The 23281-nt window shown below is 46.9% G+C and overlaps 1 protein-coding gene across 1 annotated transcript in view; it reads right to left on the bottom strand.

Annotated features, from left to right (window-relative positions):
• The window catches only part of GRIN2C (glutamate ionotropic receptor NMDA type subunit 2C), a 94396-nt gene that overhangs the window by 27058 nt on the left and 44057 nt on the right, over positions 1-23281 (bottom strand). Inside the window, exons 4-7 of the mRNA XM_030206860.1 lie at positions 15063-15177; positions 14408-14610; positions 7408-7588; positions 3401-3554 (exon numbers count right to left, since the gene is read on the bottom strand). Of these exons, the coding sequence (XP_030062720.1) occupies positions 3401-3554; positions 7408-7588; positions 14408-14610; positions 15063-15177 (653 nt within the window). The remainder of the gene's footprint in view (positions 1-3400; positions 3555-7407; positions 7589-14407; positions 14611-15062; positions 15178-23281) is intronic.

Raw genomic sequence — 23281 nt, 5'->3', positions numbered from 1 at the left:
ATACAGCAGGAAAATGCATTTGTCAGCATGCCCTTCACTGTCAGCAGGAGAGAAACTTTATCTGATCCCATCACGTGCATTTCATTAGCACTGGGAGCTGGTGGGGAGGGGGGGGGGGGGGGGGGGGTGGGGGGAGGAGAAAGAAACTTGAATTGTTAACATTTTGTTTTCAGATTGGTACATCAGATCTAGAGGCAGTAGCATACCAAGGGTGGCAGCATGGGGGTGCACGGAGCAGTCGGGCAGCTGTCAGCTCTGCCGGTCCCCTGCCCCCTCTGACGTTACTTCCTGTTCCAGGGCAGGGGACCAGCAAAGCTGATGGCCGCACGACTGCTCCGTGCACCCCCATGCTAGGAGGAAGGGTGGTGGGGGTGATGAGCTTCAGGGGGGATGTGATGTACCTTGGGGGGAGGGGACGTGCCTCGGAGACGTTTGACACACCAGGAGGGGGGCACAGCGGCAACCCGCCACGGTTGGCAACCAAGATAGGTATGCCACTGTCTAGAGGGTACTTGAAGGCAATGAAACTAGAACCTCTGACCCAACACTATATTTTGTGCATATCTGCCTTATTAAAGTCTAGTGAAATAATTCATTACATGCCTGACCTTATTTATGACTTAGTATCTTAGATTGTGAGCCCATTTGGGACAGAAAAATACAGGCAAAAATAGGATATGTAAACTGCTTTGACTGTAGTTACAGAAAGCTATATCAAGCGTGCAATAAACATACATGTGGAGGGGCATTTTCGAAAGAAACGTCTAAGTCAGAATTTGGACGTTTTAGAAAGACATCCAAATTCCGAACCGGGAAGAAGGTCATTTTCGAAAAAGATGGACATGCATCTTTTGTGTTCGAAAATACCATGGATGTTCTGTGATTTGGATGTTTTGTGATTTGGGTGTTTTTGATTTTTGGCCATTTTCGGAAAAAAAAAAGTCCAAGTGTAAAACGTCCAAAGTCAAGCCATTGGGACGTAGGAGGAGCCAGCATTTTTAGTAGACTGGTCCCCCTGATATCCCAGAAAAGCAATAAGGCACCCTAGGGGGCACTTCAGTGGACTTCATAAGATGCTCCCAGGTACACATCTGACCATTGCTCCCTTACCTTGTGTGCTGAGCCCCCCAAAACCCACTACCCCCAACTGTACACCACTACCATAGCCCTTATGGGTGAAGGGGGCACCTATATGTGGGTACAGTGGGTTTCTGGTGAGTTTTGTAGGGCTCGCAGTTTTCTCCACAAATGTAACAGGTAGGGGGGGGGGTATGGGCCTGGGTCCACCTGTCTGAAGTGCACTGCACCTACTACTAAACTATTCTAGGGACCTGCATGCTGCTGTCATGGACCTGAGTATGACATCTGAGGCTGGCAAGTAATGTTCTTCAATACACTTTTGGGGGGTGGGAGGGGGTTAGTGACCACTGGGGTAGTAAGGGGGGGTCATCCCTGATTCCTTCCAGTGGTCATCTGGCCATTTGGGGCACCTTTTTGTGCCTTATTCGTCATAAGAAGAGGTCTAGCTCAAAACGTCAAAGTTTTAGTGCTGGACGATATTGCTTTGTTCCATTATGGCTGAAAGACGTCCAAGTCTTAGGAACACCCAAGTCCCGCTTTGAACACGCCCCTGATATGCCCCCTTAAGATTTGGACGTCCTTCTGACGGACTTCGGAGAAAGACGTCCAAAATGAGGTTTCGATTATACCGCTTTGGACGTTTCTGTGAGATGGGCGTCCAAATTCCGATTTATGTCACTCTTTGGACGTCCATCTCTTTTGAAAATGAGCCTGATAGTCAAATACTAGCGATGTGCATTTATTAGCATAGATTTGATTTGTTTAGATATTTTAATTTTTGCATGCGTGAAATGTATTATACATGCATTAACCTATGAATTAATAAGCATATCATTAATTTGCAATGCTGACAAAGTTAACAAAAGGCAGACCATTGCTAGCAGTAGGTGTAAGTTTTCTTTTTTCTTTTTTGTTTTATTTCCCTGTAAGAGTTTAATAAACATTTCAGATTCAAGCTATATCTTTTTAGATCCAGCTCAGTTGGAACATTTTCTGTTAGATAAAGAAGTGAAATGAGATTTTCTTGTAATTATAACTGAGATTGTCAGATAGACGGGGAGTTAATTAATTGGTCTACTTTGTTAGGTGCAAAGGTGGCATTGTAGGTTCACAGATGCTTGTTTTGTTTTGTGATAGTTTTCTTTGGTTTGAACTTCTGCTTTCCTCCTTAATGTAGACTTGGTTATTGTTTATTTCCTTTTTGCTGCATTATATTGTATGTAAGCTTTGAAAAATAATACATTAAAAAAAGGCAGCCCTTTGAGCTGCTATTAGCGGTGAGCCTTTGAGCGTCTGCACACACCTCAAGGGGGGAAAGGGAAAGAGAGAGATGATGGACACTTGGAAGGTGGGGGGGGGGGGGGGGGAGCAGGAGTGTTCTGAGCTGGAACTCGTCCTGTGTGCCTGATCCCTTAGTGCCTCTGCCCCGCCCAGTGCACTGTGGCCACTGCAAGGGAAACAATGGATGGGGAACGAGATTTTTCGCCGTCATCTCCCTTTCAGCCAGAGGGGCTGCACCATCCACACAGCCCTCAGAATGACCCTGGGGAAAAGGGAAGGAGGGAGATGATGGGTACCCTGAGGAGTTGAGGGAAGAGAAGGAGAGAAATCATTAAGGGGTGGCCAATTCAAATCACATTTTGAAAACCTGAGGGGGGGCGGAGTTAGGAAGGAAATGGGAGATGCTAGGCTATGGCTGGGGCAGGGCAGGGCAAAGGTGCATGGCTGATGAGTCATCTAGAGCATCAGATACTCTGGGTATGCGTATTTCTCTGTGTACTTCTTTGTATGGCTATGCTTGCAAAAAGCTCGCAGGGCCGCCGAGAGGGGGGAGGCAGAGGGGACAAAATTTCCCGGGCCGGGCCTCCAAGGGGGGCCCGGCGCCACAGTCCCCTCCACCCGCCCCCCTCCGTCCACCACCGGGCCGGGCCCCCCTGAATTCAAATCATAGCGCCTCACCTCAACCTCGCTCCGTGTGAAAGAAGTGCAGCAGAGGCAGTCTGCAGATCGCCTCCCTTCGGGCCTTCCCTCCCTGTGTCCTGATGTAACTTGCACAAGGGCGGAACACAGGGAGGGAAGGCCTGAAGGGAGGCGATCTGCAGACTGCCGCTGCTGCACTTCTTTCACACGGAGCGAGGTTGAGGTGAGGCGCTATGATTTGAATTCAGGGGGGCCCGGCCCGGTGGTGGATGGAGAGGGGCGGCAGCGATGATGACCTCAGGGGGCGGGGCCCCAGGCCCGGCCCAGTCTCTCGGCAGCCCTGAATGCTTGCATGTGCTTCAAGCTCGAAGAAAGCGAGACAAAGTAATAGTTCACTCACCTAGAAATGCTGAAGGTGAAACCGTACCATTGCTTCTGGCCACCATGACACTGATTCCTGTCTCCACAAAGGGTACAGAGAAGTCTACGATCTCTGAGCGCTCCTCATTGATAGTAAGAGATCCTATGGCCATGTCTGCTCGCTTATAATATACCTGAAAGGTCAACAAATGGGACAGCCTGGTGAGTGCGGAGATGAAAGTGGATGCAGAATGTAAGATCTTACATGGAAGGAGTATGCTGGAATGTTTGTGTCAGGTACAGGCATTGGAAAGTATTGAATGCAGGAACACAGTTAACGATGGCAGAAACAGATCAAATGAGCTCATCCAGTCTATGCAGACGTGATTCCTCCATTTGAGTAGATGACCCTATTGTGACCCTGGGCAAATCACTTAACCTACTATTGCCTCAGGTTTAGGTTGCAATTCTGTAACTTGGCGCCTCTGGTTAGGCAAACCAATGCTGTGCACTGAGCGCCACTTCTGTAACAGTGTCAGTGCATCAAACCCGAATTGATGCACCTAAATTTAGGCACAACCATTTCCACCAGATCAATGGCAGACATAAAGGACGTGCCTAAGTGTTCCATGCAGGGCCGCCGAGAGACTGGGCCGGGCCCGGGCCAGGCCGCCCCCGGGGTCCCGCCCATGCCGCCCTCGCCGCCCCGCCCCCTGACGTCGCCGCTGCCGCTCACCCGCTCCACCCCATCGCCACAGCCAGTGCTCCCCCCTCCACCCCCCCTCCCGAGGTCACCGCTGCTGCTCCCCCCCTCCGTCTGCCATCGGGCCGGGCCCCCTGCATTGAAATCGCAGTTTCACCTCCGTGAAAGCAGTGCTGCAGGCAGCAGAATGCCTCCCTTCGGCCCTCCTTCCTTCCTTGTGTCCAGCCCTCGCGGAAGTTACGTCAGACAAGGGCGGGACACAGGGAGGAAAGGAGGGCCCAAGGGAGGCATTCTGCTGCCTGCAGCACTGCTTTCACGGAGGTGAGACTGCAATTTCAATGCAGGGGGCAGACAATCGATGACGGAGGGCGGGTGGGACCGCGGCGCCAGGCCCCCCTTGGAGGCCCGGGCCAGGGGAATTTTGTCCCCCCTGCTCCCCCCTCTTGGTGGCTATGGTTCCATGCAAAGCACATAGGAGTCGATATTCAATGCGATTGGCCAGAAATGGTTCCTGGCCAGTTAAATCACTTGTTCAGGGCTGACCAGTCATTTTCACCGGCACTTAACTGGTTAGTGCAGCTGAGAATGACCAGTTAGCACTTAAAGCATAACTGGCTATTTTGGGGGGGTTCCGAGGGTGGCGTTGGAACTCGGCCAGTTAAATGCCAATATTCAGCTCTGAGGGGTCATTTTACTAAGGTCCACTGAAAAATGGCCTGCGCTAGTGTAAATGATGCGCCTGTAAAAATGCCTTTTTTGGGCCGAAAATGGACGTGCTGCGAAATGAAAATTGGTGCATGTCCATTTTGCATCTGAGACCTTTACCTCCACCCATTCACTTAGCGGTAAGGTCTCATGCGTTAATCGGGCAGTAACCATCAACGCACGTATAAAGCTGATTACCGCCCAGTTAGCACCGGCATGCAGGAAAATAAAATATATTTTCCGGTGCGCGTAAAAAATGAAATTACCACCCGGGCCATGAGGCAGCTGGACGGCAGTTCCGAATTGGCGTGCGTGGGCGCCTACATGGCTTAGTAAAAGGGCCCCTTAACCGGCCAAGGTCACTGCTCAGTCCTAGCTGGTTAAGTGCTGAATGGTGTAGCCAGCTCTGGAAACTTGTCTGGGCTTCGGCCTTGACTTTCCAGGCATAATGCTGGCAGCGGTCAACAAAACGCTGAGCGCTATCAGCTGAATATTGACTCAATAACTTAAAGGATTCTATACGTTGTGCACATCAGTTGGAGATGTGCCCATGCTCTGCCCATGTGTACCCCCTCCCCCCTGCAGTTACTGTAACTTACCGTTATCATACAGAATAGTGCACAGTGCACATACGCTTTTGAGTGGTACTTTTCTGTGCACTTACACACGCAAGACACGCATAACTGCACATGCCCAGTTATAGAATTGCCTTTCACAACTGTAAGCCCTCCAGGGACAGGGAAATACCTAGTGTACCTGAATGTAACTCACCTTGAGCTACCACTCAAAAAGCAGGAGCTAGATATAAATAAATAATAAAATGTAAATTCCCATACTGACCCCAACATGAATTGAGGTTGAAGGGGGGGGGGGGGCAGACTCAGGACTAATGTCAGGAAGTATTTTTTCATGGAGAGGGCGGTGGATATGTGAAATGCCCTCCCGCGGGAGGTGGTGGAGATGAAAACGGTAATGAAATTCAAACATGCGTGGGATAAACACAAAGGAATCCTGTTTAGAAGGAATGGTTCCGTGGAATGTTAGCGGAGATTAGGTGGCGACGCCGGTAATTGGAAACAAAACGGGAGCTGGGCAGTCTTCTACGGTCTACGACCTGATCGTGACTGAATAGATAGGAATGGGCTGGAGTGTAAATTTTAAGGGGCTTTGACGTTAGCTTCAGAACTTAGTACAAGAACAGTACTGGGCAGACTTCTACGGTCTGTGCCCTGAGAAAGGCAAGGACAAATCAAACTCGGGTATACATATAAAGTATCACATACCATGTAAATGAGTTTATCTTGTAGGGCAGGCCTGATGGACCGTACGGGTCTTTATCTGCCGTCATTTACTATGTTACTATGTAACACAGAGGCATAGCTAGGACTGACTGGGACCCAGGCAGAAAAATTGAGATGGATCCCCCTATAACACCATCATTCCCAAGGTAGTGGGGGACTGGGGGGAGTAGGAGAGGGAGGATGCACATTTCCCAAAGATGACATATTACTAAATTAATATATTCAGAAAAATATAATTTTTTCTACCTTTTGTTATCCGAGTGTTGCTTTGGTCTTAGTGTCTCTCTTCTGCTTTTCTGTTTTTTTAAACTCTATCCAGGGTATCCTGTCCTTTTGACATTTCTTCTCTATGTCCACCATCCATCTGTCTTGTGTGCCTCTATCCATCCTGTCCAGCATCTCCCCTCTGTGTCCATGATCCTATGCTCCCTCCAGAGCTAGCATCTTCCCCATATCCAGCTTCTCTCCTCTCTTCCCTTCCTCTTGCGCCTACCCTCTGGTATCTCCCTCTCTCTCTCCCTCTATTGGTCCAATCTCTCTCTCTCTTCCCTTCCCATAGTTCCACCCCTCTAGGTCCAGCATCTACCCCCTCTCTTCCCCCTCCCCTTTGGTCCAGGTCTCAATATCTCTTTCACTCTCTCTCTCTCTCTCTCTGCATTCTCTCTGCTCCCACCCACAAGTCCAGCATCTCTCCCCCCTCTTCCTCTCCACCTGCAGTTTGGCATCTCTCCCTCTCCCCCCTCCCCCATGGGTCTGACCTCTCCCCCTCCCCCGTGCGAGTCTGGCATCTGTCTACCTCCCCCCCCCCCCTCCACTCCTACAAATGCTGTGGCAGGTCACAGCAGAGGCAGCACTGAAAACTGTTCTCTGTCTGGCGGAGCCTTTTCTCTGCACGTCTTGCCTCTCTGATGCAACTTCCTGTGGGTGGGACAGAGTTGCTTTCAGTGCTACCTCTGCTGTGACCCATCGTAGCATTTTCAGAAGTATGTGTGTGTGGGAGGGAGCTAGATAGATGCTGGACACAGGGAGGGGGAGGGCGGCAGAAGAGAGGAAGGGAAGATGCAATTCAGGTGCCCCCTTCTATTGAGTAGCCCTGGGCATTTTGCCAGGTTCACCCAATGATAGCTATGCCCCCGCCCCAACACTAATTCCCCACCTCCTATATCTTTTACCCAAGTTGTCCACCCTTTTTCTATCCCCACCCTCTATATCAGTCCAGAATGGCCAGAATCTAATCAAGTACATTTATTTGTGAATCTATGAAGAAAAGGATGAGGAGACTTGTACTGTGAAAAGTGATGAACTTGTATACCACAGAGGGAAGAAGACTCTACCTACCTCTCCAATCATACCGTTCCAGACTCCTCGCACTTTCTTGCCATGCTTGCCATTGGTGACCAGATACAGGTCATAGGAGAATCGGACTGTCTTGGCCAGTTTCTTCAGAATGTCAATGCAGAAGCCCTTACAGCAGAGCTTGGTGTAGGGGTCTAGTTGACCATCCCCACTGAAGCCAGAACTTTAAACGAGAAGGAATCTAATCAGAGCCCTCCTAACAGAACCTTCGGGACAAATAAGCATAAGACAAGACATGCTAGAACACACCCAGGTCCATCGATCCAGCATCCTGTCTCTGACTGTGGCCACTCCGAGTCACAAATTCTCAGCAGATCATAAAAAGTAGATCAGTTCCTCATAGCTGATTTCTAGGGATATGCAATGACTTTCCCAAGTCTACCTGGCTAATAATTTGTTATGGACTTTTCCTCCAGAAACTTGTCCAAACCTCTTTTGAATCCCATTGCGTCCTCCAGAAACATATTCCCCAGTTTAATTATGCAACTGCATTTTAAAACCCCCCCAAACCTTCCAACAATTTGTTTTCAATCTGCTGGTCCTTCGTGTCCTCTTGTTTTAGTTGTTTGAAAGGTTATAATATTCCATGCCACTCATGCCTGGTTAAACCCTGCTGAGCTGATCGGCTGCTGATATTCAGTGACACTTAACCGGGTAATGCCACTGCATATTGCCACTAACCGGCCATTCCCCAATTTATTTACCGCCTTTTTGAAAGAATTCACTCAAAGCAGTATACAGTAAGAATAAATCCAGTGGCGTACCAAGGGGGGGGGGGGGGGCGGGGGGGTGGTTCGCCCCGGGTGCACGCCGCTGGGGGGTGCCGCGGGGCGCACCTGCTCCTCCGAGTTCGCTAAACTTTGTTTGTTCGCTGCAGCTCCCTCTGCCCCGGAACAGGTTCCTGTTCCGGGGCAGAGGGAGCTGCAGTGAATGAACGAAGTTTAGCGAACTCAGAGGAGCAGGCGCACGCCGCGGCACCCTCCCCCCCCAGTGGCGTGCACCCGGGGGGGGGTGTCATTTCGCCGGAGGGGGGGAGGTGTCATCTAACGGGGGGGCACGCTGCACCCGGGGGGGGGGGGGCGCATCGGCGCTCCGCCCCGGGTGCCATCTAGCCCAGGAACACCACTGAATAAATCAAACAAACATAAGCAATAGACAAATACAACAATAAAAATATTCCAATAACAATACAAAGTATGGTAGTATCCTACTGGTTATCCTCCTTCCACCAGGTCTCAGAGATGCCCATCATATCTACCTTTTCTTTTCATTTAGTGAAATATATTCTAACTCGTCCATCTTAGGCTTCTAGCATTTGCATAGAGACATTTCAAACAATGCTTTGTTGTTCCTATTTACAACTTGCTCAACAGTTGACAGTGATAATTTCCAATCTTCAAAATCTGTCTGCTTTTTATTTAAAGACACCTGAGGGGGGGTCTCATTTTCAAAGCACTTAGACACATAAAGTACCATAGATTACGATGGTACTTTGCATGTCTAAGTGCTTTGAAAATGAGCCCCTACTATGGTCTACTATGGTATCTATTGCAACCTCGCTATCGGAGGCCCTATTTTCCATGTTTTGGTGATATGTTTTAAAGATACCTTGTTCCGAACCAGAGTAAATAGATAATTATTGTCAAATTCAGAAGGTTGTTAAAGACAGTTCTTTATAAAAAAATATATATATTTTATGAGTTTCAGTCAATGACTTTTCATTTGTTTTTGACTAGAGGACATAATGCATTGTAAATCGTTGAAGTATGCTTCAGTTTAGTTATTGTTACCCGCACAGAACCTGATGGCTTTTGAAGGATATAAGACTGTAATTTAGTGTAATGTAATATGCCCTTGGTATTCTCCAGCAGAATCACCCTAACTTATCCATCCTTTCTTCATCCCATTTTGCTCTTCTGTGAATCTTTTCCAGCTCTGCTATATCCTTTCTGAGAAAAGGAAATGCACACAGTACTCAAGTGCACCAGGGACCTTTACAGAGACATAATAATTTTCTCACTTTTTTTCTGCCTTCCCTTTCAAATAATCCCTAACATTCTATTTGGTTTTTTGATAACTGCAGAACACTGGGCTAAAAATGTCAACTTATTAAGCCCAGTGACGCCAAGATCTTTTTCTTGGGTTGTGATTCCTAACCTTGAATGCAACGTTTTGTACCTATAATTGGGATCATTTTTTCCTGTGTGCATCCCTTTGCCTTATCCAATTAAATTTCATCTGCCATTTAGATGCCCAGCCTCCAAGTCTCACGAGATCCTTCTGCAATTTCTCACTTCCTCTACCATTTTAAGGCTTGATAACAGAACACTTATGTGTAATGTCCAAAAAGGCAGTGGCGTAGGAAGGGGGGGGGGCAGTGGGGTGGTCCGCCCCGGGTGCACGCCACTGGGGGGTGTCGGCGCCTCGCTGGTTCCTTGCTCTCTTTGCCCCGGAACAGGTTACTTCCTGTTCCGGGGCAGAGAGAGCAAGGAACCAGTGAGGCGCCGACACCCCCCAGCGGCGTGCACTCCTCCCGCCCCTCACCGCCTTCCAGGTATGTTCTCGCGGGGGGGTTGAGCTACGGAGGGGGAGGGTGCATCACGCTGCACCCGGGGGGGGGGGGGGGGTGCAGCGGAGACCCGCCCCGGGTGTCAGCTGCCCTCATGACGCCACTGCAAAAAGGTGCCTCTTGCAGGTCCATGTTATAAAGGCAACGTAGGCACCGATGTGCCTTTAAAAAGATAGGCAGTAGCACGCAAATGCTGACACACAAATTTACACTTTGAGACAATTGTGTGACTGAGTACTACAAGTGAGATACTCACATTACCCAGGCTGTGAGCTTATTCTAAAGAAAACTTACTAATGTAATGTAAAACTACTTGGCGTCACAATTGATCGGAACTTGACCCTGGAAACCCAAGTAAATTGCACCACAAGGAAAATGTTTTACTCGTTGTGGAAACTTAAACGTATTAAATCTTTTTTCCCCCAGAGATATTTTCCGCAAATTAATACAATCAATGGTTTTGAGTCATTTAGATTACTGCAACGGAATCTATGCAGGTTGTAGAGAACAGATAATCAAGAGACTTCAGACCGCCCAGAACACAGCAGCGAGACTGATTTTTGGTAAATCAAAATTCGAATCTGCCATACCCCTTCGTGAAAAACTACATTGGCTCCCCATTAAGGAAGGTCTGCACCTTGATTCACAGGATTATTTATGGAGAAGTTCCTGGATACATGCTAAATCTAATTGAATTACCACCCAGAAACAGTTCCAGTTTTTCCCGATCCTTCCTAAATTTACATTATCCAGACTGCAAAGGCCTCGAATACAAGTCTACCTACGCATCCAGCTTCTCCTTCTTAGGAACACAGCTATGGAATGCACTACGCAAAATATTAGAATCAACTCAGAACCATCTAAATTTCAGGAAATTACTGAAGACCACCCTGTTCAAGAAGGCCTACCTTCCTGACTCAACCTAATTTACCTCGTCTTTGTTATAGCAAAATCTATCATTTTTGTATTCACTCTTATTATCTCTGTTTTTCTACACGTTACCTATATGTTTACTATTTTCCTATTACACTGTTTAATTGTATTTTACTGAACTGTAGTTTGCCCCATGGTCTTGTATAAGCCACATTGAGCCTACTACTAGTGGGAAAATGTGGGGTATAAATGTGTTAAAAAATAAAATAATGTGAGTCAGCATCTACATACCCACTTACTCCACGTCAATAGCTGGTGTAAATGAGCACGCCTAAATGCAACACTTTAGGGCATAAAACTTACAGTATTCTGTAAATTAGGTGCATAAATGTTGGACACGCTCATGCCCTGCCATGCTCCGCCTATTAATGCCCCCTTGCATTTATGCACTATGGCAGTTGTGTGCATGTGTTATAGAATACCACGGAGAGATGTAGTTACCAATGTGGGCTACTGTTAAGATGTGTTGTGTTACTACTGACTCATGCTATTTTAGCACGTCTTTGAAATCGAAATCACTGCTCTATGTAATAAAAGTGAGCCAAGTATAGAACAATCAAACCATTGTGACATCACCGATGAGGCTGGCTCTTAGGCATTGATGGAATCAAGGAGGTTTAATGACAGGAGATGGCAGGAGCGTGCTTGGCACATTGTCTGGCAATAGTTTGCTTTGTTTTGAGTATATCAAGATGGCAGCTATGGCTTCAGCCTTGTCACGTGACACTGTCACCTATCAATCAAACCTCCTTGGATGGAATGAGGCATTGTGACATCACAATATCAGCTCTGGTTACCAGTGACAGAAACTCTTCATACTAAGGGTGGGTGGGGGTGGGGTAGTTATCAATGTGGATAACTGTTAAGACGTGTTATTTTACCATTATGCTATTTTAGCAGGGTTACATTTTATGCAATGAGAACTAGTCACTTCACTATCTCCCTGTCTGCTTCCGCATTCAATTTAAACTTCTCGTACTGACCTTTAAATGCATCCACTCTGCAGCCCCCCATTACCTCTCCACTCTCATCTCTCCCTACATTCCTCCCTGTGAACTCCGCTCGCTTGACAAATCTCTCTTGTCGTCCTCCTTCTCCTCCACTGCTAACTCCAGGCTTCGCTCCTTTTCTCTCGCAGCACCTTATGCCTGGAATAGACTTCCTGGACCTATACGTCTAGCTCCATCTCTACCTGTTTTCAAATCTATGCTGAAAACCCACCTTTTCACTGCTGCTTTTAGCTCCTAGCCACAATTGCCCTCCCCTTGTCCCTTCCTCCCTTCTCACCCATTACTACCCTCACCCATAACTGTCTTGTCTGTCTGTATTATTTAGATAGTAAGCTCTTTTGAGCAGGGACTGTCTCTTTGTATCAGGTGTTCAGCGCTGCGTGCATCTGGTAGCGCTATACAAATGCTAATAATAATAATAATAACCCAAGTTAACAGTTAAATAACACTTCTTAATGGCCCACATTGATAACTTTTCCTCTGAGTGCACAGCTAGCACATAAGCATGAGTAAAAGTCACGCATGTAATTGCTAGTATTCTATAAATTAGACATGCAATTGGCACTGACTATAGGCAACCCCTTATAGAATGAGGTGGTTTCTGTGCACATATTGTTTTTCATGAATATGCTGTAGTACAATTTCAGGAAAACATTTTTGTGTGTAAAACATGCTTTTTACAAGCGGGAAAAGCGTTATCAAATTATCCCCTTAGTGGCTGAATATTCTTGCCTGGTCTGCAGATTTGATCACCTCATTCAGTGCTACCTTCTCCAGCTAATCTATGAATGTGTTACATAGGACAGACCTCGGTCTCTTACGTGTGCCAGGTACCCACTCACCTTTGTTGACAGCATTCTAATGGATGTTACTATCCTGCTTATAATCGAATGAGAAAAACGCCCAAGTTCCGACCTAAATCGGGAGATGGACGTTTATCTCACAAAAATGAATAACACAGTATAATCGAAAGCCAAACTTGGATGTTTTCAACTGCACTCCATCGCGGAAGTTGACGGGGGCGTGTCGGAGGCGTGGTGAAGGCGGGACTGGGGCATGGTTATCACCCAAACAGAGATGGGCGCCTTTCGTCGATAATGGGAAAAAAGTATGCGTTTGTAGCTAGAATTTAGGGCACTTTTCCTGGACTCTGTTTTTTCACGAATAAGGCCCCAAAAAGTGCCCTAAATGACCAGATTACCACCAGAGGGAGTCGGGGATGACCTCCCCTGACTCCCCCAGTGGTCACTAACCCCCTCCCACCACAAAAAATGATGTTTCACAACTTTTTATTTTCACCCTCAAATGTCATACCCACCTCCCTGGCAGCAGTATGCAGGTCACTGGAGCAGTTGTTAGGGGGTGCAGTGGACTTCAGGCAGGTGGACCCAGGCCCATCCCCCCCTACCTGTTACAATTGTGCTGCTTAATGCTTAGTCGTCCAACCCCCCCAAACCCACTGTACCCACATGTAGGTGCCCCCCTTCACCCCTTAGGGCTATAGTAATGGTGTAGTGTTGTGGGCAGTGGGTTTTGAGGGGGATTTGGGGGGCTCAACACACAAGGGAAGGGTGCTATGCACCTGGGAGCTCTTTTACCTTTTTTTTTGTTTTTGTAAAAGTGCCCCCTAGTGTGCCCGGTTGGTGTCCTGGCATGTGAGGGGGACCAGTGCACTATGAATCCTGGCCCCTCCCATGAACAAATGCCTTGGATTTATTCGTTTTTGAGCCGGGTGCTTTCATTTTTCATTATCGCTGAAAAGCAAAAACACCCAGCTCACAAATTGTCGAATAAAACATGGACGTCTATTTTTTTTTTTTAAATACGGTTCGGTCCGCCCCTTCACAGACCCGTTCTCGGAGATAAACGCCCATGGAGATAGACGTTTTCGTTCGATTATGCCCCTCCACGTGTCTTCTTACTAACTCTCAGATAAAGAAAGCTCTGCAGAATGCGTGGCTGGTCACAGTGGCGTAGCCAAGGGTGGGCCTGGATGGGCCCAGGCCCATCCACTTTGGGCTCAGGCCCACCCAGTAGCAGCACACCTATGATGTGGCTGGTAGGGATCCCTAAGCCTCACCAGCCAAAAACTCCTTACAACCGTCCCTCCTGCATACCTTGTAAATAGCAGATCTTCGCCTGCAGCGAGCAGCGACTGATACATACTATTTGCACCATCCCCACAGCCTTCCCTCTGATGTATTCCCAACCTATGCGGAAACAGGAAGTTGCATCATAGGGAAGGCTGTGGAGCCAACATGAGCAGTGTGTATTAGTTGCTGCATGCGAGGGAGGGAGGATGTTTGAGAGACCAAATGGCATGCAGGCGAGAGAGGGAGAGACCAAATCACTTGTGGGACAGGGCAAAGTTATTTTGCCCACCCATCCTGGGCCTAGGCCCACCCAAAATTGGGTGTCTGGCTACGCCCCTGGCTGGTGGACAAAGCAACAGTTCCAAGCAGAGGTTTACCTGTTGGTACCGTTACGGCAGGGAACAGTGTTGCGGACACAGCCGCCAGTGACAGGATCTGTCTTCTCTACTATCACAAATGGTCTCTCCTCCAAGGTGGCAACAGTCAGATGTCGATTGTCCAACACTGGTTGCAAGGAGGAGCCATAACGAGGCCACACTGGATACTTCATCTGGATCTTGCCATTATTGTACAGTCCCACCTATGGGTTACCAGAAAGAGCATACCATTACTCACAGAAGTGCCTTGCAACACTTTTCCCAGGACTCTAAATACTACACAGTTAGTTATATCGGCATTGTCACCCTACAAAATCCAGGGTTTCTCTGTGTCCAGACTGATAACATTCTTGGAGGCTAGAAGCAATATGATGCAGCTCACACTGAGATTGCCTTTGCCCAATACTGTAGATATAAAGAGGTTTAAATGTTAAGGAATTGAGGAGATTCCCCAAACCTTCACAGTGTAGAATCTATAACTAATATATATTCATCCTAAATTTCTCTACCAAGAACCCGAGCAGCATGTCACAGTTCTTGGAACGTTATCTATCGAGGCCTATCTTGGGGAAGGTATTTGAGATATGGAGATAGTGGGAAAAGACATATGGACTCGATTCATCCTGGTGTTAATGGACCAGTCATGACTCTTTACCATCTCCCAGAGTCGCTGAGGGTTCAACGATATAACCAGCATGGAGGGTCTCAACAGATATCCATCTTCGTTGAACGAAAAGTCTCTCCGCTCCCATACCACATTTAACATATGCCTGTGAGCGAGAAGAAAAATGAAGGAGAGGTAAGGTAAAGAAAATACCTTAAAGAAGTTAAGCAAAACAGGTTAGGTGTTAGGGTTCAAATTTCTGCCCTGCCTGTTTCATTTGTAATTGGGTAAAAAGACATCCATAATGTTAGGCAGGCTGGTAAACAGATGTACATTATCCCCAGCTCATTTCTCTCTGGAAACAGTCATTAACAAGAGCTATTCTTGTGAAGAATTATGATTCAGAGATACACTGGATCATCAGAGATACCAACTAGAAATAGTACCCAGAAGAATGTTTTTTTGATCCGGCAGCTTCCTTTAGCTCCTTTGTATTTCTAGTTCATTCAGAATAACCAGGGCTGGGATTCAGGACCATAAGTCTTCATTCTCAGCCACCCAGAGAGCTCCTCTCTTATTTTAACCTACAACCCCCATAATATCTAGTCTAGTGAACTGGAGTTTATGCACTAGGTCTTTCTCCAGAACCCTGAAATTATGGTGCCCCCCGAATCTGGCCACCAGCTATCACGTTTAAACAAAGGCCACTAATGATCATTTCTCAAGTGCTACCAGACATACAGTGGTGGAAATAAGTATTTGATCCCTTGCTGATTTTGTAAGTTTGCCCACTGACAAAGACATGAGCAGCCCATAATTGAAGGGTAGGTTATTGGTAACAGTGAGAGATAGCACATCACAAATTAAATCCGGAAAATCACATTGTGGAAAGTATATGAATTTATTTGCATTCTGCAGAGGGAAATAAGTATTTGATCCCCCACCAACCAGTAAGAGATCTGGCCCCTACAGACCAGGTAGATGCTCCAAATCAACTCGTTACCTGCATGACAGACAGCTGTCGGCAATGGTCACCTGTATGAAAGACACCTGTCCACAGACTCAGTGAATCAGTCAGACTCTAACCTCTACAAAATGGCCAAGAGCAAGGAGCTGTCTAAGGATGTCAGGGACAAGATCATACACCTGCACAAGGCTGGAATGGGCTACAAAACCATCAGTAAGACGCTGGGCAAGAAGGAGACAACTGTTGGTGCCATAGTAAGAAAATGGAAGAAGTACAAAATGACTGTCAATCGACAAAGATCTGGGGCTCCACGCAAAATCTCACCTCGTGGGGTATCCTTGATCATGAGGAAGGTTAGAAATCAGCCTACAACTACAAGGGGGAAACTTGTCAATGATCTCAAGGCAGCTGGGACCACTGTCACCACGAAAACCATTGGTAACACATTACGACATAACGGATTGCAATCCTGCAGTGCCCGCAAGGTCCCCCTGCTCCGGAAGGCACATGTGACGGCCCGTCTGAAGTTTGCCAGTGAACACTTGGATGATGCCGAGAGTGATTGGGAGAAGGTGCTGTGGTCAGATGAGACAAAAATTGAGCTCTTTGGCATGAACTCAACTCGCCGTGTTTGGAGGAAGAGAAATGCTGCCTATGACCCAAAGAACACCGTCCCCACTGTCAAGCATGGAGGTGGAAATGTTATGTTTTGGGGGTGTTTCTCTGCTAAGGGCACAGGACTACTTCACCGCATCAATGGGAGAATGGATGGGGCCATGTACCGTACAATTCTGAGTGACAACCTCCTTCCCTCCGCCAGGGCCTTAAAAATGGGTCGTGGCTGGGTCTTCCAGCACGACAATGACCCAAAACATACAGCCAAGGCAACAAAGGAGTGGCTCAGGAAGAAGCACATTAGGGTCATGGAGTGGCCTAGCCAGTCACCAGACCTTAATCCCATTGAAAACTTATGGAGGGAGCTGAAGCTGCGAGTTGCCAAGCGACAGCCCAGAACTCTTAATGATTTAGAGATGATCTGCAAAGAGGAGTGGACCAAAATTCCTCCTGACATGTGTGCAAACCTCATCATCAACTACAGAAGACATCTGACCGCTGTGCTTGCCAACAAGGGTTTTGCCACCAAGTATTAGGTCTTGTTTGCCAGAGGGATTAAATACTTATTTCCCTCTGCAGAATGCAAATAAATTCATATACTTTCCACAATGTGATTTTCCGGATTTAATTTGTGATGTGCTATCTCTCACTGTTACCAATAACCTACCCTTCAATTATGGGCTGCTCATGTCTTTGTCAGTGGGCAAACTTACAAAATCAGCAAGGGATCAAATACTTATTTCCACCACTGTATGAGAACTGACAGGCACATATAAGAGACAGTCTGTGCTCCACAGAGCTTACAGTCCAGTCAGGACAGACATATATGACAAAAACAAAAGATTCTAGAAGAATGTATTATAGGAAAGTAGTTAAGACGTAAAAGCAATTTCAAGAAAGGTGAGGTTTTTAGTCAGGATTTGAAAAGGGCCACAAGATAATCTGAGTGTACTGAGCATGGCTATTCCCAAGATCTAAGGTGAGACACAATCGGAGGATAGTTGAAAAATGGCCTGCGGTAGTGTTTTGGGCATGCACAGATCCATTTTTCAGCATGCCTGCAAAAAAATACCTTTTTAAAAGTTTTCCCGAAAATGGACATGCGGCAAAATCAAAATTGTCACGCATCCATTTTGAGTCTGAGACGTTACCGCCAGCCATTGACCTAGCAGTAAAGTCTCACATGGTAACCGGGCAGTAATGACCTATGTGCGTCAAATGCCACTTGGTGCATGTCCAAAAAAAGTATTTTTCGGACACGTGTATTGTATGCGCCCCAAAAATGAAATTACTGCAAGAGCCACACGGTAGCCGGGCAGTAACTCCATTTTGGCGCGTGCTGGGCGTGCGTAGACACGCGGCTTAGTAAAAGGGCCCCTAAAAAAATAATAACCTGGCTGTACTATGTTTCATGAGTGGGAGTGTATGTATCACCACGTACCAGAACTATTGAAACAGCATGCCACAAGTGGCCCCTTCTGCCCCTTCTGCCTCGCAGCACCTTATGCCTGGAACAGACTTCCTGAGCCCTTACGCCATGCGCCCTCCCTGCCCATCTTCAAGTCCTTACTCAAGGCCCATCTCTTCTCCCTTGCTTTTGGCACCTAACCACCTTCCCCATTCCTGTTACCTACACTGACTACGTAGTCTGTTACCGTTAGATTGTAAGCTCTCTTGAGCAGGGACTGTCCCTCCCCGTGTTTAAACTTGTACAGCGCTGCGTAACCCTGGCAGCGCTATAGAAATACTAAGTAGTAGTAGTAGTAGATTTGCTTTTATGAATGAGGGAATTCTGAATAAGCTAAGCAGAGAAACGCTAGTCACGAGATACAGGCCGGTTTTGAGCATCTGGTCTGAGTGTCGGTGTTGGGCAGTCACGGTGCAGCCTGATGCTGGCTGAATAGCTTGAAGGGGGGAGGGGAGTTTTTAAGCCTGAATAATTTGAGCTGATGAAAATCCTACTCATGAATCCAGCTTAGACAAACACAGATAGGAAAACTCATATTAAACCCTTAGCATTTACATAAAGGTATGGCTTCTCCTCCTGGTGTTGCCACCTACAAACCTGTTTTCTGTGTGCCTGACATATCCATTACCCCAATCATTTGATAAATTTGTACAAATTCTAAAGTTGAACATGTTTAAAAGAGGTCTTTTTTGTTTGTTTTCTTACACATTTCTTCTATGACACAAATATCAACGTTTAATTCTACAGGAGGAAGGGTGTTTTTATTTATTCACGCTCAAAATGATTGGAGGTGCCAAACACAATACAAGTTACCCCTCCCCTCCCACAAATGAAGGAGCTTGCTCAGTTTTGGGGGATGCTCAGCTGGAGATTGGTGCTGAATAGTGCCGATCTCCGGATAACTCCTGGTGTTGCCCCAGCCTGTCCTAGTGCTATCCGGATAATGACTCTGAAAATCTGTGCAGGGACCCAATCGTCAGCACTTATCAGGGTAAGTTCTTTTAAATACTAGACCCTCATTTGATTTTTTTTTTTTTTAAATCCTACCTTTAAATGCTTTGTAATTTTTTCCTAGAGACAGGAAAAGAAATTGGAATGAACCGAAGTTAAAACAGAAGTGGGGATCAGCCAGCTTCTCAAAATGTGCCTATCTGCTCGTTGTAGACCAAGCAGAAGAGAGGGTTCCAAAAATGCGAAAAAACAACAAAGTTTCAATGTCTATTAGAGATAGCAGAGAGATCCAGGATTTGCCATGACAGAATGAAGAACCACTTCGGGCTCTGAAAATATTATTGCTGCTTTGGAGTCAGTAATGGACTCTAGGTTTAATTAGAGCAGATCTAGAACCAGGATTTCGTCACTGATTCTGATGCACCTGGGTCAATGAAATTCTACCTTCCAGATTCTGTAATTATTTTCTTAATTTAAGGGTGCTCAGCTTTACTGGTTGGATTTCCTTATGGGTTCACCCGAGGTCTGCCTGGACTGTTCCCATGTTCTAGGAGATCCGCCAAAGTCCGGCAGGAAGGAAAACACTTTCTATCAAAGTACTTAGTATGCAGAACGCCCAGAAGACTGTAATCTTCTAAATGGGCAATTCCCTTTGGGAAGTGAATAATTCTAAGTAGTTTTCATTTGAACGGTGTGAGTTATAGAGAAAGCTAAAATCCTGACTCTCAAGCATTAGTAATGGAATCACTACCAGCAGCGCTGTGAACTCTTGTAAGTTCCTGGTCACACTTAGTTCCATTAATAACACAGTCAAAAGCAAAAAGAATGGGGGTCAATATTCAAAGTGATTTAACTGGGCAGGAGAGGCTGTGTGGGGCTATTCACCGATATTCAATGGCTCTTAACCGGACAGCGCTGTTCAATAACAGAACTAACCGCCTAAGCTGAAATTGGCGGCAGGGATGTAGCCAGACAACAGATTTTGGGTGGGCCAGGGCAAGAAGTGGCTGGGCACTAAGTGTTCTCCCGCCCACCCACCCCCCCCCCCCCCTCCCATCACCACCACCAAAAAAATATCTGAGCTGACGGGAAAATGCTTCTTTCCACCTTGGTGGTCTGCAGCAGGCATGCGCTGAAAACTGAGCATGCACAGGTGCTGGTATCGTGGGGGGGGACTAGCATTTTCATTACCATCAGGGGAAAGTCTTCAGCTGGTGAAGCTTGGGATCCCCACCAGCTACCGCTAAATGTGTGCCACTGTTGTTGTGTGCCTGAGCCCTAAATGGGTGGGCCCTAGCCCACCCAGGCCCACCTGTGGCTACGCCACTGATTGGCGGTTCGGGAGTCAGCCCTTAGGGGCCCTTTTACTAAGCTGCAGTAAAACGTGGCCTGCGCTAGTTTGGTGTGAGAAATTTATCATCAACAATGACGCCTAGATCCCTTTCTTGGACGGTGACTCCTAAAGTGGAACCTTGATTTACGTAGCTGTGGTTCGGGTTCCTCTTTTTCCACATGCATCGCTTTGCACTTGCTCACGTTGAACGTTGTCTGCCATTTGGATGCCCAGTCTTGTAGGGTCCTCTTGTAATTTGTGTGTGAGTTAGCCATGCTCCAAAAGAGAGTGGAGGCCCCCCCAGTTAGTGGAAAATAAGAGTAGGCAACAATCCATGACCACCTGAACTTCAGGAAATCACTAAAAACCAACCTCTTCAAAAAGGCCTACCCCAACGACCCTACGTAAACCTCTTCACCCAGAAACACAGCATGACTAATGATCGTACTGGACAACACGCAATCTTCATCCCTTCCGACCCTCCACTTATACCTCATTCGATCACTATACAACCTTGTATTTGCTATCAACCGACTGAGGAAAAGGCCTTGACGGTAGTATGTAAGCCACATTGAGCCTGCAAATAGGTAGGAAAATGTGGGATACAAATGCAACAAATAAATAAATAAATAAATAAAATTGGCGCATGCTGAGCCACCTTTTACCGGAGTGGGAAAAGGCCTTATTTTTTTACAATGGCGCAGTAAATTGCCGTGCGCTAATAATATTAAAGTTAACACGCGGCTATTTACTGCCTGAGCCCTTACCGCCACCTGTTTAGCAGGCTGTAAGGACTCACACGCTATTGGTACAGTAATTGGACATCCCACGGCATTGCGGCTGCGCTGTTGATTACTGCCAGGAACGCTCCCCATGGTAGGAAATTGAAAATTCTTTTGTATTGTAGGAAACTGCGCACACCAGCTTCAGAACTACCACCGGGCTCCCACGCTACCCCAGGGGGTAGGGCCAATTTGGCACACATTACCCGCATTGTAGCCCTACCGCTGCTTAGTAAAAGGGCCCCTTAAATGGTCAAATGCTGAGTGGAGGAATAGCCTAGTAGTTTATGCAGCAGACTTTAATCCTGGGGAAGTGAGTTTGATTCTCACTGCAGCTCCTAGTGACTCTGCCCAAGTCACTTAACCCTCTCTTGCCCCAGGTACAAATACGTACTTGTATACACTATATAAACTGTTTTGAATGTAGTTGCAAAAGCCACAGAAAGGCAGTATATCAAGTCCCATTTCCCTTTCTCTATTTGAGATTCTACATGGAATGTTGCTAGAGAAGGAGGAGCCTAGTGGTTAGTGCAGCGGACTTTGATCCTGGGAAACTAGGTTTGATTTCCACTACAGCTCCTTGTGACTCTGGGCAAGTTACTCAACCCTCCATTGCCCCTAGAACAAATAAGTACCTGTATATACCATGTAAACCACCTTGAATGTAGTTGCAAAAACCGTAGAAAGGTTGTATATCAAGTCCCATTTCCCTTTCCCTATTTGAGATTCTACATGGAATGTTGCTACTATTGGAGATTCTGTTGCTACTGAGATTCTACATGGAATGTTGCTAGTGGAGGAGTATCCTAGTGGTTAATGCAGCGGACATTAATCCTGGGGAAGTGAGTTTGATTCTCACTGCAGCTCCTTGTGACTCTGCCCAAATCACTTAACCCTCTGTTGCCCCAGGTACAAATACACACCTGTATATACTATCAGGCTTATTTTCAAATGAGAAGGGAACCCATCTTTCGACACAAATCGGGAGATGGGCATCCTTCTCTCAGGGTCACCCAAATCGACATAATCAAAAGCCGATTTTGGGCATCCCCAACTGCTTCCCATCACGGGGATGACCAAAGTTGTCGGAGGCGTAGCGAAGGCAGGACCGAGGCGTGCCTAACAGATGGGTGTCCTCGACCCATAATGGAAAAAAGAAGGGCGTCCCTGACGAGCACTTGGCCGACTTTACTTGGTCCATTTTTTCTTACGACCAAGCTTCAAAAAGGTGCCGCATCTCAAGAAAGATATAGTAGAATTGGAAAAGGTGCAGCGAAGGGCGACTAAAATGAGAGCGGGGATGGGACGACTTCCCTATGAAGAAAGATTAAGGAGGCTAGGGCTATTCAGCTTGGAGAAGAGACGGCTGAGGGGAGACAGGATAGAGGTATATAAAATAATGAGTGGAGTGGAACAGGTGGATGTGAAGCGTCTGTTCACGCTTTCCAAAAATAATAGGACTAGGGGGCATGCGATGAAACTACAGTGTAGTAAATTTAAAACAAATCGGAGAAAATGTTTCTTCACACAACGTATAATTAAACTCTGGAATTCGTTGCCAGAGAAAGTGGTGAAGGCGGTTAGCTTAGCAGAGTTTAAAAAGGGGTTGGACAGTTTCCTAAAGGACAAGTCCATAAACCGCTACTAAATGGACTTCGGATAAATCCACAATTCCGGGAATAACATGTATAGAATGTTTGTACGTTTGGGAAGCTTGCCAGGTGCCCTTGGCCTGGATTGGCCGCTGTCGTGGACAGGATGCTGGGCTCGATGGACCCTTGGTCTTTTCCCAGTATGGCATTACTTATGTACTTATAACTGACCAGATGACCACCAGAGGGAATCGGGGATGACCTCCCCTGACTTCCCCAGTGGTCACTAACCCCCTCCCACCCTCAAAAAAACAACTTTAAAAACTTTTTTTGCCAGTCTGAAATATCATACTCAGATCCATCGCAGCAGTATGCAGGTCCCTGGGAGGGGAGGTGTGTGTGTATCAGCGGAGGCATAGCGAAGGCGTGGACGTCCTTCTTTCAAATATTTTGGACGTCCTGAACTGCCCCCCCCCCCCCCCCAGGGACAACCAAATTTCAAGGGAGTGAAGTGGAGTGGAGGAGTGGCCTAGTGGTTAGAGAACTGGTCTTGCAGTCCAGA

This window comes from Microcaecilia unicolor, chromosome 6 (genome assembly GCF_901765095.1).
Source record: "Microcaecilia unicolor chromosome 6, aMicUni1.1, whole genome shotgun sequence".
NCBI classification, from domain to species: Eukaryota; Metazoa; Chordata; class Amphibia; order Gymnophiona; family Siphonopidae; genus Microcaecilia; species Microcaecilia unicolor.
This window is presented reverse-complemented; position numbering and strand designations above follow the sequence as displayed.